The sequence below is a fragment of the Puntigrus tetrazona genome, chromosome 10, assembly GCF_018831695.1.
Source record: "Puntigrus tetrazona isolate hp1 chromosome 10, ASM1883169v1, whole genome shotgun sequence".
In the NCBI taxonomy this organism is placed as follows: domain Eukaryota; kingdom Metazoa; phylum Chordata; class Actinopteri; order Cypriniformes; family Cyprinidae; genus Puntigrus; species Puntigrus tetrazona.
Window position 1 is genome coordinate 12307427 of NC_056708.1, and position 27715 is coordinate 12335141.

Below are 27715 nucleotides of genomic sequence, written 5' to 3' on the forward strand. Positions count from 1 at the left end.
TCCCCCATTACACACTTTTATGCGTGTGCACACAAACACACTGTTCGGATCTACAGCCTTGAATTTGTCTATGGCCAAAAAGGCATCTTTTTATAGCCTGCTGGTAATCCTTTGACCCAGTTTGCCATGCAAGAGCACACTAAAACGGTACCAAGTTTTGCTTCTTGCTCGCTCGGTTTCTTTCATTCATTTGTCACAGAAGAGCACCCCATATTTGTCCGCAAGGATTATTTTGCATGAAATAATTCTCTCTCATAAAATGATTTGGTTTTTAGTAGTACACTTGCTGATAAGCGATTGAGATGACATCTCCAAAAAGTTTAGCATTTTTTTACCTCAGCACACAAGGTAAAAATAGTCACAGCTGAGGGATGTGGAGGAAAAAAATCAGCAAATACAAGAAATACATCTGACATAAAGTTGCTGTGAGAAATAATTGGAATTATGTAATACTGCAAATGAAGGAAATTAAGTCACAATTGTTAGATATAAAGTCGCAAATATGAGAAATAAAGTTGTAGTTGTTGGAAAAATAAATAAATTTTCAAATGCAATAGATATTAAACTGTGAAATCTAAAATTGCAATTGTGAGACAAAATAAGTGCAAATATGAGAAAGTCAAATGAAGTTACAATTATGAGATAAAATGCTGAAACTGAGAAAAAGTTGGTATGAGGATATAGGAATGCTAAAAAATTTGAAGTTGCAAAGGCTAAAAAAATGTGAACATATTTGTGACAAAATCAACTGAGAAATAAGCTTTTGGTGCAAATGTAAGTATAAATTGTAGTTTTGTCAAACGATTAATCAAATCACAAAGCAAAAAAAAATTATTTTGAAAATATGTATGTGTATTTACACACACACATATATTATAAGAATAACAAAATAATAAATATATTTCTTAAATATATACATTAATGTGCTTGTATTTATATATACTAAGTAAAAAGACATAGTACACATACATATATAATGGAAACAAAAAATAATTTTAATGCAATTAATCACTATTAATTGTTTGACAGCACTATTACTTATCACTACTAGTTATCAAAACAGACATTTTTTGCATTTGACATTGAAAAATGTTAGTTAATTTTGCATTTTAATTGGAATATAATTGTTAATTATATAAGGTGGAAATAGGCTACAAAAAAATGACAAGTCATTTCAAAAAGTAATCACACACATCTGCTCAAAAATCTCCATAATGCGAGGTATCATTCAGTACCAAAGCATGTTTATTGATGAGTTTAATACTTAATGTTAGGGGTTTGTTCAAATGACTTTAGCAAGCAACAAAAAAATCACACGGCAGTCAAATTTAAACCTCAAACATCATTGTCAGGACATTTCTAAATTCTGTCAGCCCCAAATATTTCCAGGAATAGTTAGCACATGGGACAGATTTCCAATGTAATGCATTGCGGCTCTAAATTATCAGCTAAATTGACATTAATGTGCAACACCTGAGTCATCATCTTTCTCTTCTGCATCCGTCAACACACTAAATGAAAATGAAAGCCCCTGTGTGGTGCGCCATTCAGTGGAGTGGGCTTACCCGGGGTCCCGTGCCCAGTCGGAGGTTCAGAGACGGGTGTGTGTGGAGATGAGAAATGGCAGAGTGTTTTGCACAGACCCCATGGGATCCAGCCTTCTGTTGGCCTTCACTGACCCAGATCTGCCCCGAGAAAGATTAAACTCGAGGGTCCTTCTGTTCCCTAAAGCCTACGCTCCACAGGCAGGGTACACAAATCCAAAGCGGTTCGACTGGAGCTGCGGAGGGGAAAGAAAAGCATTTATGTGCAATTGGTCAAGAATTGCTGAGATTACGCCAAACAGTTGACTGCGTATTCAAGATCCTCTCACGGGCCGATGGTTCGGTTTATCTCAGAGGCGCAAACATTGCTCACTCTCCACTTAAATGAGTCCTCGTACGTACCTAGCTAACAGCCTGGCAGCTGCGCGGCTCTAAACGCTAATATCATTCTTTTCTCGTCTCTAAAGAGCATTCAGCCGTTTTAACCTGGTGTTCGTCGTAAAACATCTTGACATTGATTTCAAAGCCAAATGCCAAAGCCGCTGTTTTACTAGCTTGTTTGAACATTGTCCTCTTGGTTTTAATGTGGCAATTGCATGCACTTTGCATACATTAAATGAACAATGAGGTTGAAGGCATCCATCTCTGGGTTCTGTAATTAACATGGAAATGGGAGAATGGTATTTTGACTGTGCTTTGCTCCCCTCTGGCCCTCCTGGGCGTGTCTCCACTGACACAAAGCTAATGAATGAGCTAGTGATTTATGGGTAGTGGGTCTCCACTTAAGGAAGGGTGCGTGTCTTGACTACTTGGTCTGAATTCTAAGGAGACCTTCAAAGGTGAAAGCTCGGAGGATCTCTGTACCCTCCAACTCTCGCAAGAAATTGCACCCTCCGTGTGATCAAGCTCTAGGATTGAGCCTCATGCTTCTCATTCTAGGATTGTGAATGATAAGCATGAGAAGAACCTTTGACTAGCCGCTCAAAAATTTGAATCCCATGGTTTATGAGGCTTGGAAAATGTGATGTTGTCCAAAATGGAACATGTTATTGGATCAACAGACTTGTTAAAAAGGGGTGATTAGTTCTAAATTGCTCCAGCAGCTGCTTGGAATGTTCTAGTAATCATACAGACCTTATTTTGTGTGTGTGTGTGCGCGCGTTCATGCTAGCTACATTGTGGGGACCAAATGTAAAACCCATAAGGGAAGATGAAATAATAAAGATGAAATATAATAACTGATGTTTATCTGAAAGTGTAACAGTGCAAACAGGTTTTCTGTAAAGGGTGGGTTTTAGAGTTGGTTATGGGGAAAATACAGTTTGGTGAGTATCAAAACAAATCTGGAACGAATGACTCAAATGACTCAGCTCTTTTTAATTAATCAGATACAGCTTTCTACTAATCGTGCTATTTAAGTCCCAACGTGTTAGTCAGATACACACGTGCTCCGTTTTAACAAGCGCGTTTTAAGCAGCAGTACAAAAAAATATTACTGATTTATAATATATCCCAACTGTTTATTCCTTAAAACGAATAAAAGAATCGTTAATGGATCGGAACACGAGGGATTCTCTTTTCTAGCCAGGACCAAACATTACGGATAGACGTTTACCGGAGATAAAGACCGTTGTTTATTTTTATATTCTCCTTTTCAGTCATTGTATATAAGTACACGCTGCTTTTTACGTCTACTTGTTTTTTCCTTCTGTTTTCTCACCTCAGGCTAGCGAGTCTCAGGTGGGGATGATTCGCATTCTTTGTTTTTCTTCTTTTCTTCTTTACCTTCTACTTGCTTTATCTAACTCCCTGTCCCTTTCTCCACACTCGTGTTTTCTTCATTCCTCCTCGCCCCCCTTTCTCCTCCACAGCATCCAGTGTTGCCCTGGAAGAGGTAATTTCATGGCCCTCAGTGGTGGTTCAGCCAGGTGGAAGTGTCTGCCCGCGTGCCTGGTGTAACCGTAGAAACCGAGATTAACGGTCACGGAACGGTCCCGCTTTGTCTTCGTTGCTGAAAACTTGAGGCCTGATGATTTCTAAATAAGCTAAGCAAGTAACGACCGAACTAGCTAGCTAACTAATTGCTTTAAAACTTACAAAAGCATTCATAACATCAATTATACTGTTATATATGAATTATATTAATCTACTGCTAAACAAAAACGATTTTTTTTCTATTTAAAAATGACAAACTTTATATATACACAACTACACACAGATTCATAGCTCAGCAAATGTATTTTATTTATACAAAACAACAAGGACTACCAAAAAGTTAGTCAAAGGAACGTAATTTTGGTATTTTTTTTGAATGAAATACATTTCCTCACATCTCCAAAACACTCCTTAAAAAAAGACAAGTACAATCGTTCACAACAGTCGTCAAATGACACTCTCTTGGCTTTGAAAAGAAAGAGGGGGAAAAAAGACCACATTCTCTTGTGACCGCAACGACGGGGATCCACAGACAGAGACGAGACGGACAGACAGAAGCGTCCTCGGCTCAGATAGGTCGTGAGGCTGGCTGTCTAGCTGGCTGGTCAAACAACACATATTGTGCTTTCTATTTTTTATTTTTTTTTTTGTTGTTGTTCTCCAACACAACGAGAGTGCAATATTATTATGCTTTGAAATGCTGCTGTATACATTTCTACAAGAGGTTGGCACATTCAGACATTAACTTATCTATAATATCGGAGCTTTTAACATGATTTCATTTCTTCTTTCATGTATAAATACAATATACTCTTCTTTCCTGGCATCTGGACCCCATGTAAAAAGCTTCAACGGATGATTATTTACAGTGACAGCGTGATGAAAAATGCCCCCATGAAGGTCATAAATAACAATAATAACAATAATTAATAACATAATCAAAAGTCCCAGATTCACGTTCTGAAATCTGTACACTCTTCCGCTTCTCTTCGGTTCTTCACTTCAGCTTCCGAACAAAAACAGAGGGATGTCTAAGTCAAACTTCCTGCGTCTCACAGCCTTCCCTTATCTCATCTCCTGGAAGAGAAGCAAAGGATCAGAATCGATAAACAAAGTTAAAGTTGACAATAATATACTAGCATTTAAAAGCAGCTTAGGACCACATAACTTTACCACTGTAAATGTGGCCAAAATATACCCTACATTGCTAACTAATGGCTTTAACTGGTGATTTAAACTGGTCGACCAGCTAAGCTAGTCTATTCAGCAGATAATTGTGGCCTCTCTCGGGACAAAAGAAAGCCTTTTTGGTTTGGTTTGCCTATAGATGACTTAATGCAGCAGGGATTGTCCATCATGTGACGTGACAAGATCTGAGGACGCAGAATAAAGGCGATCTCAGAGGCAGACCCCTTCTCTCCTCTCTCCGTCAAGAACCTATTCACGCTCTCTGTCCGACTGGAAAGATAACGCTAACCGCCGTGACAGGACGGGGTAACCCGAAACTCTTTCCCCGGGGAACGCATAGCCCTCTTTTATGTGGTCTGTCTTTTATGTTCCAAAGGGGGTAACCTGAGAGGGGGTCACATATCTTAAGAGACTCCTCAGCCCATACGGAGTGACCTTAGATGTGCATAACCCAGTTCCCATCACACAACTATTCACATCTATAGGGAAACAAAAAAAAAAAGTGTTACGGCCATTTTAGGCCATGCAACTAGCTCTTCTTAATATGATTCTCTGTTTGAGTAAACTAGTTGTAATTGGTGAGAAACCCTCTTCTAACCATGAAAAAGCAGCATGGTATTGAGCTTTGGTGTATTTAATAAGGAAAGAGCGTGAATACAAGTGTGTCTACTTTTGTATTTGAGAGCTGTAAAAGCTGGTTATAAATAATGCAAGTGTTTGATATGAGAAAAATCACTTTCACTTACAGACCGATCATTCTGTTGTAGCAGCTCTTCTGCAAGCAGTGTGAAATGTACTTCAGAGAAAGTGTCTGATTGCTGGCTAAACATCCCATGCCTCTACTACAGAACAGTCTGATGATACACTGGGCAACTTTTTGAGCAATGTTGCCGGCCAATTTTAGGAAATGTTCCCGTAATTGGTCAACCAGCTGAGACACAGGGCCCAAGACTCATCCATATGATCCAGATAGAAACCGTTGCCCAAGCAACAATGCTCAAAAAAAGTTGCTTGGCAAAACTGCTCAAGAAGTTGCCCGGTGTATCATCAGCCTTACAGTCTGTGCTGAACAGCCAGATGGACTCAGCCAGTCTAGGCTAGTCTAGACTCATCCACACTTAGTCAATTCTGTCTAGTGTTAAGGAAAGATAAACTAATGTGCATGTTTGCGAGGCAGTGTATGACTAAGCTTGGCTAATGTTTGAGATTTAGGATTAGGGTTAGGATTTGGGAGGTCGAGGATTAAGTCTTGAAAGCATACAATTAAAACCACGGCCTTAATCTGTATTTTTTTGTCTTGAATTAGTTTAAAAATATCAAAACATCCTTTATGTGGGAAGCAAAAACTGGTTGATGTTTCAAGCATAAAACAGAAAGCTGGACAATTTGACTAAATAAGCATATAACAAATAAATTTGAATATACCCTTAGAAAAAAATAAGTCTTTTATGTTTTATGAATAAGCATTTTCTATAAACCAAGTACAGTAAAATATTTACATGCTTATTTATTAGTATATTATTCTTGTTTTAAAGTGCCCTATCATGGGTTTTTGAAAATGGCCTTTCATGCAGTGTGTGACAATGTATAGTTGAACAAATTGTTTGGGAGTTGTTGAACAAATAAGGTAAAACTAAATGTATACTATAAAAAAATGTAAGTGTTTTTTGGCCTTGCGTTCAAGTAAACCTGCTTAGAGAAATATGAACCTTTCATAACTTTAAGGATTATTAGATTGTTTAAGTGGATAAAAAGACAAAAATAGTGGTTAAGTAAAAGATTTCTCCAGTTTGAGGAAAGTTACTTGGTCTTACATCATTTCTCTTCCTGCCCGTTCCGTGCCCCCGTGATCCTGTTGACCCCCGTGATGATGAACTTCCTGTTGTGGAGCAATTGCTGGACATCTGACCCCGAGACAGGAAGTTGGGCTTGTTGTACGGGATTAAATCATCTTCTGCTTTGAGCCACACAAACAATGCAGAATTGTTAGGGCTCAATATAACTCAATACAATGTAACTTTCATTAACTTTAAAATAAAAAGCCAGTCCATTTAATCTATTTATATATATATATATATATATATATATATATATATATATATATATATATATATATATATATATATATATATATATATATACATATACATACACACATTTAGAAAATGTAAAATACACTTGTGCCTTTAAAGAGACAATAGTTTCACAGTTTTAAATGAGATAGTCAGGTGTCAGCTCTAACCGTCTATTCGTCTATGAGAGGAGTTTTTCCGATTGGGTGTGCCCTGTTCTCTCCTCTCCATGGAGGAATGGGAGCTGCCCACTCTCTCGAGGGACGTCTGCCCACATTCGAATCCCCCTACTTGAGCACAGTCCACCTCATCTTCAGGAGGCGGCTCTGGTGGAGGGGGCAGATCTGCAGAGATGTGACCAGCATGTTAAGTATGCTGGAGCAGGATAAATGATTAACTAACTCCAATCTAGAAAAGGCCTGGTCAGTAACTCACCGCCTTGCAGTATATCTCTTCGGTATTGACCGCTCTTGGAGGTTTTCTTCTTCACTTTGGACTTCTGCCCAGGCGGTGTGTGGTCCACAGAGGGCCTCGCTCGACCTGAAAGGCGGCATGAGACAACAATGAAGCAGCTAACGCAATTGTTGCCATTGTAAAGGTTGATTTAGGTAGAAATTGTCTACTGGTATATTGCTGTGACCATGAGAGCTTATATAGAAAATGGAAACAGACCTGGTGTGGTGTTGCTGATGTTCTCTACACTTTGGGCAGCTCCTTGGCTCAGATCCCGTTTGTGCGCTGAGCGGTGTGGCACAGTGTTGTCAGGGCACTCCTGATTGGCCGACAGGTTTGGGTTGGACTGGGTTAGAGGCGGGCTTGGTGCTCGTGGCACAGGCACAGGTCCACAAGGCAACCGGCTGCACACACAAAAAAGTGTTTGGTCATTTAGAACAAAGTTTGACAGCATGAAATTTGCTGGTACAGTAACTAAAACGCACAACTCTTTGTTTCAACCCTGACCTGCAGCCAACAAGGCACAGAAATACTATTATATGAATTCATAATAAATTAGAAACATAGTAGGCAAGGATCAGCACTTTGTAAAAGTAAATGATCTTTGTAAACTGGCGCAACTGCAGTCTAGCAGGAAGCTTAATGAGAGTCTCAATATTTGCTCTGTGCCGTGATAATCCACAAATACGGACCTGCAGAGGAATAAATTATTCATAAAACAAGTTTTCTCCAGCAGGAACAAATATAAACACCAAAACAATTCTCCTAAAAGAATGAAAACAAATAATCTATTCTATTAATGCAGAGAACTAAAATGCAGGAGAGCAGTTTCCTGAAAGATGAAGCACGGTTTATATTAAGTATTTTAAAGTGAACATCGAATAAAGCAAATGTCGTTTATGCTGCATCTTATCAAATTTAGTTTAGAACAAGCGAATCTTGTTGACAAATGCTCAACTCAAACTGTCTAAAAGATGAAAATAAAAGAGAAATAAATGCTGGCCTGAGAATAAGCACTAATGCACCAAATAAATTACTTGTCTCACCGTGCTATCTGTGGCTGTTCCAGCTGGTGCAAGCGTGGTATATCGTGGCAGTGGCCATCGTCTCTGGGAGACGGGGTTAAGGTGGCGGTGGACTGGTGGCTGTAGGATGTGGTGGGGGAAGAAGCCTCTCCTCTAGGAGGAGGAGCGGGACCGTCTTCCATCACGCCATCCATGAGGTAAGTCCTGTCAGGAAGAGGAGGACACCACTCTTCCTCATCAGACCTGAGTGAAAAGTAAAGTTTCGATATTATTTACAAGTACTAAAGCGTAGCCCTATAACTACATTTATATTAGTTATATTAAAAATGGTCCTTGCTCTTCCAAGCTTTAGAATGACAGTTGGTGGATGTTTTTTTTGCTTTTTTTTCAGTTCAAATGTAGTCAAATAAAGCACATCCATCTATAATAAAATGTTCTTCACATGGCTCCTGGGTGTGAATAAAGGCCTCTTGTAGCAAAGATTTTATGAGACGTTGTGAACTTTTCTTGTCGTTATGTGCAAGCTATTCCAGGCAGATGACATAGGACCTGTGAGATAAGCTTACAGTTTGTTTACAGGAGCAAAGAAAGCAAGATCTCCTTTTGGCTTATATCAAAATGTTCTGACATTTTACTTTAGAAATTCATGTTTTGAGCTTCTAATTAAAGACTGGCATTTTGTTTTGCTCTTCCATGTTCATGCACACATGAGGCTATTTTCATCCACCAGAACGACTTTGACCTACGGCAGTTAACATAAGTGACAGAAAAGTGTTAAGAATGTTTTAAATATGGATATCTTTCTGACAAAAAAATAATTGATTCACTACAGGACACCATTTAATACAACTCCGATTGCATTCATCTGAAAAAAATAAGTCTAGCATGCTTTGAGGCATAGCTAATTTAATTTGTGAACTAACCCTTTAATAAAGATAAACATATTAAAAACGCATCAAATTTGCTATACCACATATTCTACTTGCCACTGATCTATTATTATAAATATAACAAACTTTTCTTATCACTTACTTGCCCTTTTCACTTAGAGTGGGCAAATAAGTGACTTTATTTCTGCACTATAACTAAATTCCCTCATTTTTAGCAGAGGGTTAAGTAACTCAATCACCTCTGTGCTAAATCAATCACGGCACACTCATTATGATTGCCTGCTGCAGTAATCACTGGGTCAATGCAACCAGTGGCATATCGATTCCTACTGCTGTTGTGTCAAAAGAGACAGCCTGGCCTCCAGATAACTAAATGCCTGCTCTTTTAGCTCTCGCGGGACCAATCCATGCAAGAGAGATGGAAAAGAAGTTAAATGCAGTGGCATTTTGAGTGACACTGACTCAATTTTATGCCTTGGGCATTTTGAGGGCAAACCGCTGAGCTGAATGACACCTACACACGGCACGCTCTTGGTTTATGTGGCCGCTCGATATTTTTGTTAAATTCTTGGGCCTCGCTCAGTTGAAGGGTGAGTTATTATAATTACAGTCATATTGCAGTAACAGAGCCGATGCTCTTGCCTTAGGGCTGCCAGAAAGGTTAACCTTATGATTCATTAGCTCATCACACTTTTGAGGACTAGTCATGAAAATCCAGTCTGGCTGCGAGTTTTCATTGCGTGTTTGTGCCCTGAACGACGTCTAATGCTCGGAGGAAGGAACTTGAGAAGAGTTGCACCTATCACTGGCTGATGTGGTTACTGCGGGAGGCTATGTCAAGGTTATCCGATTCACGGATCTCCACTTTGAGCCAGGGCTGGTTAACCACTGCGGCTAATGTGACTCTCCCTATGTTAGTGCCCCTCACAGGCAGCCATTCGGGTGAAGTGGAGGCAAAAAGCAATAAGAGCGCCTCTACCCGTCAGAGCCTGCGGCTGGGGCATTCTGTGGCTACCGCTGGCCGTGTGCTTCTCTAACAAGGAACTAATGTGATACTGGCCAGGAAAAGAAAACATAACTCAGTCAGGCCGTCATGTGGAAACAGGCCAGATTCAAGGGTAGAATATCGCTAACTTTGTTAGCCTCTATATACAGCCTTGTCAACAGCAATCGAACCGCTCTGGCCCTGAGAATTCTGAGACTCTTCCTGGAACAATCAGCAAAACCTTGTCCAGAAGGCTAAGTAAGGCCATGTTCCCATCTAGCCAGCATGCTGCAAATTGGTAAAAGATGTCATGTAGACGTGGAAATGAAGTTAAAACTAAAACGAATTGTTGCAATTGTGTGTGTAAAGTCAGAGAGACATATGAGATTTGTTTCGTCTGCCAAGTCCTGATTGAGACTGGGCAGCTATTAACTGACATATTAAGTTTTTCTCAAGATAATATAACATGTTAAATCAGAATTGTGGCTTTTTACTTTAAATAATGTTAACATTATTTTTCCGGCTGGTCAGGCTGGCACAGCACTGAGCTAAATCTATAGCCTTCCAGTGAACTTTACCCCATGTCCTGGATTAGTTCATTATCATCTTCCTCTTCACACTCGTCTAGATCTCCAGAGAGAGGTGGTGGTGGCAACGCATCCATCCAGTTGAGAGATGGCGTTTTCACTGGCTTCCCCATTAACTTCTGCTTTGGCTGTTTTACTGTAGGAAAGCAAGCAATTTTGTGAATAACAAACCACCTATATCAAAGGAATAGTTCACCCAAAAATGAAAATTCTGTCATCATTTACTCATCCTTCGGTAGTTCTAAACCTGTATGATTCTTTTTGAAAAGAAAATGTCTTCCTTTGTGTTTAGCAGAACAAAGAAATTTATACAGGTTTGGAACTACTTAAGGTAATTATGACAGAATTTTTCATTTTTAATTGAAAATTTAAATAAACCTAAAAGAAAAATGAAAAGAAAAAATGGAAACACTGGCAGCTAACTGTAATAAAAGCTAAATTAAAATGTAAAAAACAAGTCATAAAAATGACAAAAGCACATAACAAACTGACTAAAATGAAAATGAAAATGTAAAAAAAATCAAAGCACTATAATAGTACTATGTAATACCATATAAAAATACTAAAGTAACACAGCCAAGCAAAGCATTCATGAGCAATGAACAGATAAGACTGTAAAGATACCATTATCAGTCTTGGAGCGGTCTGGCTGGGCATACTGAGCATTGGAGGTTCCAGGCTGAGTCATCCAGTGGCTGCCATCTTGTTCAGGGCTGCAGGGCGCCTGGTTGGTGAAAGGCATGATGGGAGTGCTTGCGTAGGGAGTGGTATGCTGAGAGAACTGAGCAGAGAAACTGCGCAGGTCCTCGCTGGTGGGATCAATGGTGCTGTATATCGGGCCCTCGTTGGAGTCTGTGCTGTACTTCTCGTTTTGGTTGAGGTAATTAGAGATTCCCGCCTCTGAGGAAGCAATGGTAAATTAATTAGGGTTTAATTAATTAGACTCTGTGCTGTGGAAACTTAGTGTTAAATTAATTTAACAGTACAGCCGGTGGTGTTGCTCTATAAAAAAAAAAAAAAAAAAAAGGTCTTACCATTATAGTATCTCTCCGGGGTGTCATGTTTAGATGTACAGCAGTTCACAGAGTCTTTCCCGTTGTGCACAAGATTGGTAGTTGGCCAAGAATCAGCCAGCCATGGGTAATTTCCCATGTTAGCACCCAGCATACCAGGCCTGCATATCCAGACATATCCAAAAATATCATTAGCTACAGAATGAACTAATGTCACAGTGTTTATACTCTGAATTAATGCTTAAGAAGCTAGTTTTAAAAGTGGCATTTACCGTCCATTAAGTCCAGAACTTTCTCCATGTGGGAAACCAACTGTAGAGAGAAGAAAGAAAACACACACACACACACACATATATATATATAAAATGCAAGTGATCCAACGATTGAAATTACAAGGCTAAAAGTGAGTGTTATGATTGTAAAAACACTTAAACACCATAAATCAGATTATTAAAATTATTTACATTAAACATGACTTAAAAAAAAATTAATTGTTGCCTTGGCACCCTACTGAAATAAAACAAGCACATAATTTGGTACTAAAAGACTAAAACTGTAACTGAAAATAAAATCACTATGTTAGTATATAAATATTAAAATAATACTGCTAAATCATTATTTAATGTCATTTAGTGTGATATGTGCTTGCATACCCGCAGGTGTGTATGCAAATGATGCTGTGTAATGGCTGAGCTCTTTTCTCTTCTTCCGTCTGCAGTAGATCCACACGCTGAATCCCATAAGGATTACCCAGCATGCCCCGCCAATGCCTGCGATGAAGGCAGGCTGCTTCACTACGTCTGTGATCTGCTCAGCCAGACTTACATTCTCGTCAGATTCGCTGCCTCCACCTGTGACTGTAGGCTGCTCTGCAGGCAATTCTGAAAAGGAGAGAGAGAAAGAAAAGAGAGCAAAGACAGATCAAAGTGTTACTCAGACAGAATGTCTTAATAGGACTCAGCTTATTGGAAAGAATTAAGCAATTTAGTCTCATAGCGGGACTTTAAAAAGCAATCAAAGAGAATTTACACATTTTTTTTGTACTTCGACTCCGCAAGCCCATCACTCTACTATTTAATTCTTTTCGTTTTTAATAGTCACGGCTGGTTTTTCAGCGAGCACTCACTGATAAGCACAGATACGGGCTGGCTGTGTGTGCCCACTCCTGCGCTGGTCACTGCCGCCACCTCCACCTGGTACAACACACCAGGTAGAAGCCCCTTTAATAAAGTTGTCAGCACGCTTCCATCCACCGTCTGATTGATGTGGTAGCGCGTCTGAGAGTCATTACCCAGACACCAAACCTGAAATGAAAAACAAAACACTTACAAATACAAATAAACCTTAAAAATATTAAAGTGTCCTAATCTGGTCCTTGACTTATAACACACACACATCTGCAGAAAGGCAACAAGAAAGACACTAGCAAGTCTTTAGCCCCTCCCCTGGACCCACTGAGTTTCAACAGGCTCCCAGATAGCGTGCAGTTAGTTGGCTGGGGGATAACTGAGAATTAATGGGGTTAAGTCATGTGAGAGGAAACAATGTCTCCATCGCTATATATCCTTATGGTTGGTTGTGACTGGTTCATGCTATAAATCCTGCCTCTCCTCGTTTGTGAATCAGTCTGAATAAACAATGTTGTTCCATCCATTACATACTAAACTTGTGTTCAAAATTGGAATATTCCATAAAACTAGTGCTTGGCAATGATTTATCGTGATTAATCACATACAAATTAAAAGATTTTGTGTACATAATATATGTGTGTGTGTTGTTTATATTTATTTTGTACATATGAATATACAACCATGCATGTATACATTTATAAAAAAATATATGTTGTTTATATATTAAATATATTTATATATCAATTATATAAATCTAATTATTCCATGGTCTGTCTGAATACTTGATTCTGATTGGCTGGCAGGTATGCAATAAAACCATTTAACGCACAGGTAATTCCAAGTCAGTTTAATCACCGTTCCATATTACTGCTCTGCTTTAATTGATACACACAATCAATCAATCAATCAATCAATCAATCAATCAATCTCTCTCTCTCTCACACAAACACAAAGAGAGAGAGAGAGATCAAAGATTGCCCTGCACACATACACAAAATTGTGATTGTTATTAATAAAGAAGCCTACTAGATTGCTAGATTATCTTTCTCAGCAAGAGGTGGTAAGCTTGTTATTTTTAAACTAAACACAGCTTGATTATTTGTAGAGAGATGCACAGATGCAGGTAGCGTATACACAGTTGCACTCTCTCTCTCTAAATCAAGAATTAATTGTTAGCGCTAATGAGACGTAGCTGATGAAAATAACAGCCATTTTTACACTTCCGGTCAAATATTGCGCTGCAATTAGCTATTAGTTTTAACTTATCTATAACTTGGCAAATGAATAAGCGGTATAATCAATGGCTTTTAAATGCACTTCGCGGAGGTTCTTAGCCTCCACATACTGCATTTAAAACCTTTAATGCACAGCTAGCCATTGATTATCCCTTACATATATACATGTAAATACATGTGTGAATTGGCACTTCCTGATTAACTTTTACTAAGTATCATGAAGAAAATTTTAATTTGCTGCAGTAGGACAAGGTACTATATCTGATTGTTGTATACAATAAATTACAAGCTTCAGAGCACATAGACAAAATGTCACATTATCTTATTTTCGGAGCCTGATGTTTGGGAAAGCAGTTTTGGCAGTTAATTATAATGAAGCACTTTGATAAGACTTTGCTCAAGCATTTTAGAATGACAAAATCTGCATTCCCATTGCAAAGTCACATCCAAAATTTATCCTAGTTTTTTTTAAACACATTTTTAAAATTGATATGTATCTTGGTGTTTCCATCCAGCATTTTTATGCGATATCCCAAAATGCGCATGAAAATAGGTGGAGAGAAACAGCTACTGGGAAGTCTAATTAAATAAGTAAACAACTCACACACTATAACTAATTGTTACATCAAGATTGGAATTTAAATGGCAACATGGGACTGTTTTAATAAGTAGTCAACAATATGAAATTTAAGGTACATCTCTGTGTGATCTGAAAAATGCAACTAAATAGTTCTATTAAAAAGGATAGCTAAACATACGTTACTAACAAAACATTGTTTAAATTGTTACTACCTTAAGTTGTTTTGGAATAAATGTAAAATGCTCAAAAACATAAAATTTCAAACTACAATAAATATTAAATTGGTTGGGATATGCTAAGTTTGTTTTGTTGAACGACTTTTGCGATCTAAAATATACCTTATACTCTTGGATGACTCCATTTTGCATCTCAGTGGGAGGAGGCTGCCATGATACACTGATGCTTGAGCTGTTGCTGAGCTTGACCGTTGCCACGGTTACAGCACGAGGGGGGGCACTGGGAACTGCAAGAGAATTCAATTAAAATTACATTTTGAAAAGTGAGTGTCCTTAATAGTAAATCCACATTAGCCTCCTCCATAATTTTATTTGCCTGAATGAAGTGATTTATCTTCATATTATGTACAACAGAATAGAATCGAGTCGGACTGGGCTGAATGAACCCGAATTGAATTGATTAGAACGAAATTAAATTGAAATGCATCAAATGGAAACTACAAGAGCTGCAGATATCTCACCTTCCTCTGGCGTGCGAAACGTCAGCGGGCGGCTGTCCATGCCCTGGAACTCGTTAAAGTAGGGTCGTATTTTAATCTCGTACTCCGTGCCTTTGAGCAGGTTAGCGATGACAGCGCTACGCTCTGTTGCAGCTTTCACTTCCTGCTGGGACCAGGAGCCGCCGACAGGACGATAAAGCAAACGATAACCCTGGATGTACTGAGACTGACGATCGACCTGACAGATGGAAAGAGGGAAAGCGAGACAGAGAAATGAGATAAGGTGAGCTGGCAGGAGAATCATAAGGCCGACGAGGGGCTGATTTGGGGGGCAGATATTAGCCGCACTCACGTTCCAGCTGATCTTCACGCTGGATGCTGTCACCAGCGTTGGCTCGTGAAGCTGTACAGCCATCTCTCCCAGCTCCCTCTGCACCTGGCGATGGTCCACACCTTGACCTGTAGGACTCACATCTGCAAAAAACAAGAAACATCCATTATTAATACTTAAACTGTGTGTCTATATGAATATAGACAAAACCATAAGGTCATATTTCAGCCAAAAAAAAAAAAAACAATATTTTTTTTTTTTTTAATAATCAAGTTTGCTTTTTGTGACATTATTTGTTATATGAAAAATCAAAACAATATGGAAAAGCATTTATATAATATATAAAGTTCGAGCTTGGGTTTTTAGCTCAAAATTAATTCAGAATCCATTTTTCTCATCAGCAATTAGATAATTAATGTCATATTAGATGATTGATGTTGAATTGTATATTGTGATTGTTATTTATTATATTATTTATAGAATAGTGCATACTTTGACACTTGAAACAAAAAAGGGTTGTCTATTGCAGTCTATTTATCCATTTTTAAAATGTAAAATGCTTATTTTATTACATATGATTACATTTTTGTTGATTTTAATTCAAATTCAATTAAAATATATGCACAAAATAGATATAATAGTATTCTTCTGCTTTTGGCTGCGAATTACATTTTCATGATTAGATCCAACCCACACTTAAAGGAATTGATTAATGCATCATCTGAAAAAAACAGGCGCTATCATTTTGCTCTTTACATGTAATTTGTTACACAACATATCATTTGTATTACACATTCACACAGTTTTAAAGATCTCTATTATAAAGGTCATAAAATTGATTGGTCTCCAGTGTACAGACCTTGTGTGCGTACAGGCTCTGAGATGGGGCTGGGGTCGCTCAGGCCGTAAGCGTTGACCGCCCGCACGATGAACAGGTAGATGGTATTCGGCGACAGACCCGTGACCGTGTGCTTCTCCAGCTTCACAAAATCCGCAACCGTCTGCCAAGTACTGCCTGCCGATTGGCTGAAAGGAAGATTATAGAAATTGTATAGCTACATTAATTTTTTTCACATCAACATCACTTCCATACGGGTTCATTTACGCTCTACAATATCAAAACCAGCAGATTCATACAGCTCAAGCTGCATAAAACATCAATACGCCGATGTTTTGTCCTACATTTGTCCTGAAGCTGTTGCACAGCATTAGAGAGAGGAGGGTTTAACAGCAAAGTCAATGTCATAGATGTTTATCTGCACTCTTTTGATTGTCATTACATGTGTCTGTTTAATGACCCAGCTCTTCTGTGATGCTATTCTTGTAGCCTTTGGCTTGACAGTGTGTGGCGTGACTAGAAAAAGATCTCTGCGGTGATAGATTTATTTATGGCACAGACTAGACTTGTCATAATGCAGTGCATATACTAAATAAATAACGTCTTGGATGCTGAACTGAGATTTGATTAAAAGTAAACTGAAAATATTGGCTGCTCAGGGTACAAAACGTAAGAGCACAGCTTTTCATTAGCCTCCGGATCACACCTAAGCATACAGGAATATGAACTTGACTTAATGAGAACCAAGAGAGCTACTTGGATGTGGCATACAGGTGGGCAGGATTCATAACAACATGCATCCCCATCTAATAAACAATGAACGTTAAACACAGACATCTGTCTGTGCCAGAAGGCTTTGGGATATTCCTCTTCACTTGTCTGTGGTTAACCATCATCCTTGTTTAGAGCAGCGGTCACGTGCGGTGTGTTCAAGGTTTATTTTTCCCTGGTGGCAACTCCTGCCGCAGACACAAAGCCAATAAAAGCCCGACCTGCACAATTAGGCCAAGCCATAAATGCTGGGAACCTCGTAAATATTCCTTCAGCGGCACACCGATAGGAGCGATAAATCCAAGGTCACTTTGCTATCAGCTGGGATGGAAGAAATGGGGAAAGGCTGAGGCACAGACAATTCCCTTTTCTCCTGCGGGACCGTGATTGGATTCTTATAAACACCGGCATAAACGTGAATATATTCCAAAATTGGGCCACAACATAGACCTTTTTTTTTATTTCTGTGTATCGAGGTGTCAAAAGCCTAAATCCTCCTCATCCGCAATCTCGGTTCTTTTCCATCCTTTACTTGTTCTCCGTCTTCCTTTTCCAGCGCTCTGTGGTCCGCAGCACCTCAGGGAAAGAAATTTTATAGCAAACACCCCTTTCAGCCCCACAGCACTCTATAAAGAATCAATTTTAAGGATGTGGGGCCATGCTAACTGTTACCCAGGGGGCAAGGGAGAGGACAGAGACATAGTGTGTGTAAGAAAGAATGAAAATGTGTGCGTATGCGAGGCTTTCTACATCTCCAATGCCGAACAGCCGTTTGCTGACTGCCCTCCCTCTAAGGACTGCAGGACCTTGGTTCTGTAATTAGAGGTAGCCCCATTTCAGCCAGCCTACAATAGCTTAAAGAAGTGTCTGTATGGACTACATTTGAATTTATTAGCATGTCATACTGAGACCCTCAGCTATCATAGTGAGAATCTTTCTCAAGCCATGCTTCTATCAACAAACCTCTTGTAGACTTAACATACCCTACAACAGCATGTACAATGATTTGTATTTATTTAATGATGCCACAGACCAAAAATGGTGATCCCTTCATTTTAGAAACAAACCTATTCAAACTGTATAAGATTACACTACCTTCTAATTAAATTACTGGCTTTTTTTAAACATGTTAAAGCAAATCGTTATAAAATAAATGGTACCCACGTTTTACTGATAAAATACCTTAAATGTTAAAAATCATTCTTTTTTTACACATTTTACAAAAGTAAAAAAGAAGATATGTAATATATGTATCCTATTAGAGCTGCCAAGAGACAGCACAATTAATCAAATAAATTCAACCAAGCTTTTCGAAAGATACAATTAAATTCAGAAGATGTGTTAAAAAATTACTGAATTAAACCAGATGAGTTTGGTAGGTAAAAAAAAAAAAATAATTCATCAAATAACTGCAAACAAGTACACACTGTACACACTGTCATGCATGCACACACACACACATATATTTAATGTATATATTTTTAAATATTTCTATTAAATATTAAAGCTTCTTTTGAAAATAATCTCACTGCTCCAATTATCTCAACACCATTATTTTAACAGGTCCATTATTGTGATAAACCAGGTTCACTAAGCACATTTATAAAAAGTTTCTTCCACTTATTTAAAAAACTAATTGCAAGTTAGAAAGTCAGAATTGTGAAACATAAACAGACAAAAAAGTTAATAATTATTTAAACTGCAGTTCTGAGAAAATAAGTCAGAATTGTGAAAAGCAAAAAATCTTAATTGCACGAAATATAAATTAGTATAACCTCTCACAATTCTGACTTTATAACATACGTGAGTTTATATCATGCAATTCTGAGGAAAAAAAATTCAGAATTGTGTTAAAGTCACAATTGCGAGAAAAGTCAGAACTGTGAGATAAAAACTCGACAATTAACTTTTTATTTTAATTCAGTGGCGGAAAAGGGCTTCCATACAAAACAATGTGCTGATAACTGCCCAAAAACGTAGCCTGACTTAAGGAACAACATTGTGTGATATTCCAATATGCAGAGGTTAGCTAATCAAAACGGAAGACATTTACATAACAGGCACTGTTGCAAACCTCTTAATAAAAGGACGGAAAACAGTCAAGTAAAGCTAAATTACTAAACTGCCACAAGAAAGCTAAATGTATAAAATAATTAAATAATCCACGAAAGCATATCCCCTTTAAATAAGCCAAGTATTCAGTCCACGTCTGAAATTCAATTGTAGAACACCAATACAGTTGCTATTAATTTAGATCTCTCTGGCAGTAGGTTGCTGCCTGAGGGAAGTGATTCTTGTAGGAGGCAGGATGTGATATGTACGCGCAGGATGTAGCTGCCCTCGCATGACTGTGAGGAGCAGTAGAGCGGGGGAAAGGGGTCAGGGACGGGGCAGCCACACGGTGGTATTATCCCGTCTGTCATGGCTGACCAGCGACGCTAAGACAGTGACAGTGAATTAATAAAAAATGAAGAATAGACCCCTGTAGTAGCCTCTGGCAAGAAACAATATTATCTTGACTAGGAAGGAAAACAAACAGGAAGGCAGCAGAATGGAGACGTTTACAGAGTGTGCCGGCTCACCTAAAAGCCTCAATGATGTAAGAGGTGACAGCCGCTCCGCCTTCGTGCGCGTTTGGTTGCCAGGTCAGGGTCACGCTGTTACGGGTCACATCAGTGACGACGGGCTTTTGGGGTGGACCGGGCAGCTGGTATGGCTCTGAAACCGGGGGTGCTGAGAGGCCGCCACTCTCTGTAATGAAATGATTAGGATATTACCATGCCGTCCAAGTTGTCATTCTGAGAGCTACAGTTATGTTTCTCTGAATCTAACAGAACACACTGCGTTTCCGTGTTAGTATAGATTTACTGGCCATTATAACAGAAATCAATATTGAACAGAAAAAATCTGATCTCATGTCAGCACTATCTACCGAGCAAGCTTGCAATCGAAGCGGCTCCCTCAGTTTGAAGATGATATGATGCAGTTTGTCAAGGATAAGGACACATAAAGGTGATGATGGAGCACTTGTGTGTTTTTTTTTTTACCTTTTACTGTGAGTACACCACTCCAGCTCGTCTCTCCACTCAAACTGGAGGCAACACAGGTGTAGGCCCCGGAGTCCGTTTCCTAGCAACAGCAGGCTCAGGGTCAGCATTTGTATGGATAAACTCGAGCACAATGCCTTGCCTCACTCCGCTCGGAGCGGCGTGGAAATCTTGACAAATGAGCACAAATTCCTCGAAACTGCCTATTATTTCACAGTAATGCAGGATCAACAGTTATTTTTTGCTATTACTATTGAATTTAGTGACAGGAAGGAAATAATGTGCTGTTGTATAACCCACCGAGCTCGTATGTTGGCATATTTTTTACAGCGTCATATGCATGTCCCCAATGTAGAGACAAAATAATTACTTCTATAACAGGCAAACTATAAGCTGTATCTTTCACAAACAATGAAGCCCAACAGTGCACTGTGACACGTGCATTAAAAAAATACATTCAAGTCAGTTGATGAGTTGAAAAAAAACCCTCATTATTTAAATGACAAATATGTGTAATTCAATAATAAAAAAGTCTAAATAAAATAGTTAAATCTAATTACAAAAGAGTGGCAATATTTGTGTGCATTATGGATTTCTATGCTTATTAGAGTATCATATAATTAGTTTAGCAACATGCAACAGCAAATTCCAATCTTGTCAGATTAATAGTCAAATCTTATGTGCATTTGGCATAAGCAGCTAAACTATTACCACCATATTAATATACACTACCATTCAAGTCTTTTTTGTATAAAATAAATTAATATATTTCAAATGTAATTTATTCTTGTGATAGTGAAGCTAAATTTTCATCAGCCATTACTCCAGTTTTCAGTGTCACATGATTTTTTCGGTAAAAATTCTTTAATAATATGTTGATCTGGTGCACAAAAAACTGTATTTTGTGGAAACGTGATACATTTTTGAGGGATTCTTTGATGAATAGAAAGTTTGAAAGAACAGCATGTATTTGAAACTTTTCTAAATATCTTTGTTGTGACTTTTTAATCAATGCTATGCATCCATAAATAAATAACAACATTTTACTGACTTCAGACTTTTGAATGGTAGTGTATGCAAATAACAGACGGAAATCAATACGCAACCGACTCATTAAACACTTTAAAACTGCAAACCATGCTGAAGAGTTTAATCAGATGAATCCATCAGAGCTTGAGATTGTTTTCATACTAGTGTCTCCGTAAATCTAAAAATCCTTCCATTGTGGGAACCCAAGTGAATTTTCATCCGTCGGTTTGATTTAAGATATTTGTGTCTATCATCTGAGTTAGAATGGGTGTACTGAATGTGCAAAAAGCAAAAGGAAACACAAAGACAAATTGGTGAGCGGTGGGGAGGGCGGGGGGCATTAAATTTTTACCACAGGGCCGAGGGGAGAAGTCAGGCAGAAATTGCTTACGACAGTGAGAGATGTAGTAAAGCTTTTCTCTTTCTCTCTCTCCATGACAGCGATCTAATAGTGCTGACAGCTCAGGGGCACCAATGACACGTCTGAGGATTTGAGTCATCGGTGATGCACACATACATCCACACACCATGACCTCGAATTGCTGTCTGCTTACTCGTGATGTGTATGTTTCATCTTAATCTCATTTTTATGTAGCATATTGCATGTTAGCATGAATTAAACGGCATCTGACGTAAACAGCAGATACTAGTAGAAAACCTGGAAAAAGCCTTGTCTGAAACTGAACCCATGTACTGAAGAGTAGCTTTGTATCCTCAGGCAGTACAGGAGTGTGTTGTTGAGAGTGTTATTTTGGTCACTTATGAACCTCTCTTGGGAGGAAGAGGGGAGCAAAAACAAGGTGTAGAAACAGTTTTCTCTGTGACCTCTTCCTTTTTTAGTGGATAACCTCATTGGTTAGACCTCTGCTGTGCTGGGTAGTTATTGGTGGAAAACTGGAAGAGTGCAGAGAGGTAAGCAACTGGGCATCGACTGATTAATCATGGATGGCAGCTCTGTGCTCAGCGCTAAACACACACTTAAAAATGCATGAGCGGAAAAGGAAATGGGGAGATAAATATTTTGATAATATGCATTCGCATCGTCTACTCATTTAAAGGGATAGTTCAACTATGCACGTAACTTCTAGGATCATTTACTCAACCTCAAGTCATTCCAAACCTGTATGACTGACTGACTTCTGTGGAACACAAAAGACGATATTTTGAAAAATATGCTGGTTGCTCTTTTCCATACAACTACTATGAATGTGCACTGAGGCTTTCAAGTTCAAAAAGGACTCTAAAGCACCATGAATTGTGTTATATTTCAAGTCTTTTGAAGTTACACCTCATGAAATATAAGTTGTCTGATCATTTTTTCCTGAAATAGGCACTTCAATTAGTTCTAGTCAGTTTAACTGAAATATTCTTTTGAGTCAGATCGTGAGTTTATTTTTTTAAATAATTCTGTTGAAGCATGGTTGAAAACAATGTCTGACTTTCATTGGTTAACATTTATAGAATTTTCTATTTATTATTACAACTTTGTCAGATAACAGTTATTTCTGTGACCATTGTGACTTTTTCTTTCACTGAATGAATTGGATGATTCGATTTTTTCGGTTTCAATGAAACATTTTGTGAACTCAATCAATTGATTCATTGAAAAGATCTGATTCACTAAAAAGATTGAAAAGAATAATTTATCATGTATAAGATACTTTCATGAACTCTCATATAGGTGAAAAGAGCAATTGTGAAAGCAATTTTATTCAAACGTTTTAAGATAAAATTGATAACAAATCATAAATAAAACTGAAACCTAAAAAAAATAAGTTGAAGTACTAAAATGACTGAACTACTGAAATAAAATGCAGTAAAAACTAAAATGTATAAAATAATAATAATAATAATAATAATAATAATAATTACTAAACTAAAATTAAAATAAAAATAGAAGCTAAATATTACTAAAATCTAAATAGCATATAAATAATAATGAATGTTTCTCAGACAAACCTACAGTATCATATGGTTACAGAAGACTTGAAATGTTGTGCACAAGTCATAATATTTGCTTTCATGCTTTTGCTTTTGTCATTTTAAAGCTTAACAGCCCCGTTCTTATTCACTTTTCATTATACTAAAATACTGGCCCAGGATATTTTTCAAAAAAAAATCTCCCTTTACAAAAAAAAAAAAAAAAAACATAGAGGTTTGGAACAATGTGCGGGAGAATAAATAATGACCGAATTTTAGGGTGAACTATTCCAAGCCATTAGTTTTTCTGAATCCAACAGACACACACACACACACACACATTTCTTTTTCTTCACTCCCCTGGCACAGTCGAGAGCAGGCAGTTTCTGGCCATTCTCCCGGTATAATGGCACCTTTTCACAGCGCTCTCCCTCACTCTCTCTCTTCCCTCACAAACTCACACGCTACCATCTGTGCGAACCCCAGTCTCCGTGCCCCCTTGTGCTCTCCCATCATGCCGGGGTAATCGTGGACTAAAGGGGGCCAACGAAGGCACCAGACCAAAGAGGACAGGGCCAAAGATGCCCATCTGAACAAAGCCAGCGACGTTTAACAAACCAAATAAACACAACTCAACACAAAAGCTTAAATTCTCACTGATAAATCAGGCTGCTACTTAAGTTCTTGGCGTGAGCTGTCTGTAAAGTCACTGCACAGAATATCAAGGGCGCGTTTAATGTGCTGCAAACATTGCAGAGAGCACAAGGTTGCTGAGAGTAGCACATAAAGATTGCTAGCCTCCACACCTTTCTATATACCAGAATGAGCATTTAATTAAGGCATGAGTGACTCTTAATCATTCCCGGGCACAATCAATTAACACATCAAGTCTGTTCACGGCAGTGCAGCGACCTCAGGTGAAACCTGCAATCGCACACACCCCTGAGGCCTTGAGGAATGGATTTCATTAGGCTAGCATGCGCTAACACTAACGACGGCACACACTCCCATTACAATCATAATTACCGGTTTTATCGTCATTCACAACTCTCGCATGAGCAGCTGGGTCACCCCAAAACCGTCCACAGAGCAAGTATTAAAATCGATCTGCTAATTAAGACTGCCTGTTTGCTGTAAACTCGATTGCGCGTTTTATGCCCCCGCCATTGATCGGATGGAGGTAATGACATTTTACAGCAATCGTCTGTGTCTAAAAGTCACATCGGTGTGTCTGAAATGCATGGCAAGTGAAAACTATTCGTATGGAATATTGCATGAATGCATACGGCTATCAACAAAAAGAGACACCTGTGATGGGACACGCACTGAAGTGGTCTCGATTTGGGGGGAGGATCATACGTTAATATCCTCTGGCTATTAGCATTTAGCAAAATAAAGCCATAGACGCTGAAAAACAGACCCTCGTGAGCACACTTAAATACTATCTTGACTGAAGTACCTGCAGGGCTGTGATTTGTAAAGTGCCGTTTTCCATTAGGCTAATGCGCTCGTCGTTGCCCAGGATTCTCTGGCCGTCGCGCTCCCATTGGATGCTCGGAAGAGGGTTGCCCATCACGTGACACTGCAATTGGGCCGTGGTGCCCGGAGCGAGTGTCTGGTTGGCTGGTCCTTGGCGGATGATGGGAGGGATCCGGTCAGATGGGGCTAAGGGTGAAGAGAGTAAGAGAGGCGTGGGCCACAAGAACTGAATTTGCATGTAACACCGCCATATCATCCACCTTGTTCAAATTATACACAAGAGATTGTTGAAAAAGACACACTATGAATTATGCTAATTGAGATTCTAAGTGTAACAAGATGGTAAAATACAATATCATCATGCAATATGAGATACCATGGCAAAAACAAATACAGTTACTAAAAAGAGCAACACATGTCCAGTGTGAAAATCATTTATGCCCTGAAACATTCAGAAAAAGGTTAAATTAAAGGGGGGAAAAGTTCACAGAATTTTTTTCATACTCTTAAAGCCTTTCGAACAAAAAAAGAACAGCAATTCATATGTTTTTAATTAGATCAATGACACAGGCCTCTGGATATAATTTGATTGAGTTGTGGTACAACTCTAACTAACTGAATGTATAATATTGCATAGTGGAAGTAAGCCAAATATATTTTAACACCTTTAGCAGGCTGTGTTGTGATATAATAAAATTATTCTGTGCTTTTAAGCTTGCTGTTCAACATTTATGGGTCAATAACTAGTAAAGATGGATGCACTCTAAAGCTGCATGGTATTAAATACACAAAATTTTCCCAAGAAGATTATGTAGTTATGTAGTTCTTCAGACTTGTGTTGTGTTTTAAAGATGGATGTGGGATCTCAGACCTAGGAACATTTATGTAAGATTATTTCCACTGTCTCAGTATATTTACGTGACCATGTACATATACCTCTTACGGCATTAAGGGGAAAAAAAATGACATTTTACTGCACCTTTCTAAACAGGTGAATTTTTTCCATGTTAAAAGATATGGAGCAATATAGCATGTAAAATGCATGATGCCACATTTCAACATAGCACTTTAGAATAATTACAGTCGCCTGCATTCTTCTACAATTTATTCTTCCATTTCCTCTCATTCAGCTGCATCTCTTTCTATAGACCAATGTGATGGCTTAACACGGCTGTGTTTCCATGAATTATTTATTATTTGTTTGACTAGAGCTGGAAAGCCTACTGTCTATTGACCTAAGCGAGGAGAAAAGTCCATAGATAAATAATTGACAATTCGGTTACTTTAGCATTCTCATTTGAAAAAACAAGGACCTGGGAAAGGCAGCCTGCATCTCTGACATTTTCCCTCCACTGCGGTAAGAAAAAGAAAAGACCATAAGGTCAGAAAGACAACGAGGGCTGTATTGCTGCTGTGTTTTTGTGTTTCTACACGATATGAAATTCATAGACAAGAGAACCATCCTTGGGGGCAATGACCCTGTGCTGCACATACATATGTCCTTCCATAGATCATTTAATCATTTATCAGGTAAGTACATTACTGCAAACATCAGTCAGATGATGCCAACCTGCCAGGGACGTCGTCTTCAGAGGCCACAGCGGGCACAGGGGTTTCTGGGAAATGCGATTACATTTTATAAGCCTGATTTTTTAGCAAACCCACATCAGACTGTGCAGATATTGGACTCTTGGCGAAGGTTTTTCGTGTGATGTGCCTAGACTCAGTTTGGTACACGAGCACACACGTGGAGTACACATAAACAGTTTATCCTGTTACCGGGGAGCATGACGGAGGCGGCATATGTTCCTGGGGTTATTTGCATAGCTCGATTGTGCCCTGTCCTTTCTGATTACGTCTCCAGAGCTTCCTGCTGTTCTCTCATTTGCAGAAGCAGAAATTTTAATTTGGGGCGGCTTTGAAGACTTTTTCATTTATTTTGGTTTAGAGCGAAAAGGCTGCGGCGGGGCGAAGCGGCAATTTGTTCAAACGCAAACAAAAATATTAGCCAAATCTTTGTGATAAGGCCTCACACAAGCAATTCAATTACATGTACAGTTCTGGAGCTTTAATGTAGTTAGATTGATATTAAAATATCAATGCAAGCCGAGCGACCGGTGTTTGATGGAGCTGGTGGGGGTGTATGAAAGGGCAACTGTATGTGTGTGTGTGTGTGTGTGTGTGTGTGTGTGTGTGTGTGTGTCCAAAGGTAGTTTGAAGTATTTACTCACTGCTTTCCACCTCCAGCAGGGCTTTGGTCAAGATGCTGCCTGCCACACTGATGGCCTGGCAGATGTAGTACCCAGAATCCTCGCTGTGCACATCTGTAATGGTCAGCTCTCCGCTTAACGACACGGAAAAACGGCCTGACTGTGAAGGTGGCTGACTGGGAAACAGCAGGACCTGTTCGAACCAAACAAACACTGTTAAATGCTATTAAAAGACTAATCATGATAAATCACATTTTTCATTTTTGGACATATAGCTCAGATAACTCTCATAACCCCAACCCCCCCAATATTTATAAAATATTATAAACTAGTGCTATCAAATTTTGGCATCCAATAGAAAAGTTTGATTTACATTATGTAAGTATACCGTGTATATACACACACACACAGTTTTTTCATATTTTCACATATTTATTGCTGCTATTATCTTATAAAAAACAATAACTCATTAAAACATGAAAACATGTTTTCACCATGTACAACATCTTTAATCACAGTAAAATTATTTTAAAATGCTGACATATTGCTTTATCAGTTAGTGCATGTTGCATTACTGTTCGTGACTGACACAAATTATAAATATATTAAAAAAAGGATATGGGTTAATCAGTCTGCTGATATAATTTATGAGACATCAAAATCACTTGGATGCTTGGATGAAATGGCTGATTTGCATTTACATTAATAGAACATCACTGTGCATTCAATGTGATACTCGGTTATAAATTTAGATGACCGCTGAGATTCACGGCCAAA

At 38.6% G+C, this 27715-nt stretch overlaps 1 protein-coding gene across 6 annotated transcripts in view; it reads right to left on the reverse strand.

Moving 5' to 3' along the window:
- Window positions 1–3763: 3763 nt before the first annotated feature.
- The window catches only part of robo3 (roundabout, axon guidance receptor, homolog 3 (Drosophila)), a 119690-nt gene continuing 95738 nt past the window's right edge, over window positions 3764–27715 (reverse strand). For 4 of the 6 annotated variants that reach the window (XM_043250808.1, XM_043250810.1, XM_043250813.1 and 1 more), the window contains 20 exons: window positions 26960–27131; window positions 24709–24914; window positions 20301–20382; window positions 19836–20004; window positions 16504–16670; window positions 15666–15787; window positions 15335–15551; window positions 14976–15100; window positions 12819–12996; window positions 12346–12573; window positions 11965–12004; window positions 11714–11853; window positions 11304–11579; window positions 10671–10815; window positions 8239–8460; window positions 7412–7596; window positions 7175–7279; window positions 6910–7083; window positions 6482–6624; window positions 3764–4556 (listed from right to left, as the gene is read on the reverse strand). In XM_043250808.1, coding sequence (XP_043106743.1) covers window positions 4545–4556; window positions 6482–6624; window positions 6910–7083; window positions 7175–7279; window positions 7412–7596; window positions 8239–8460; window positions 10671–10815; window positions 11304–11579; window positions 11714–11853; window positions 11965–12004; window positions 12346–12573; window positions 12819–12996; window positions 14976–15100; window positions 15335–15551; window positions 15666–15787; window positions 16504–16670; window positions 19836–20004; window positions 20301–20382; window positions 24709–24914; window positions 26960–27131 — 3108 coding nt within the window. In that variant the 3' untranslated portion in view covers window positions 3764–4544. The remainder of the gene's footprint in view (window positions 4557–6481; window positions 6625–6909; window positions 7084–7174; window positions 7280–7411; window positions 7597–8238; window positions 8461–10670; window positions 10816–11303; window positions 11580–11713; window positions 11854–11964; window positions 12005–12345; window positions 12574–12818; window positions 12997–14975; window positions 15101–15334; window positions 15552–15665; window positions 15788–16503; window positions 16671–19835; window positions 20005–20300; window positions 20383–24708; window positions 24915–26959; window positions 27132–27715) is intronic. The other 2 variants (XM_043250811.1, XM_043250809.1) reach the window with 1 other exon arrangement.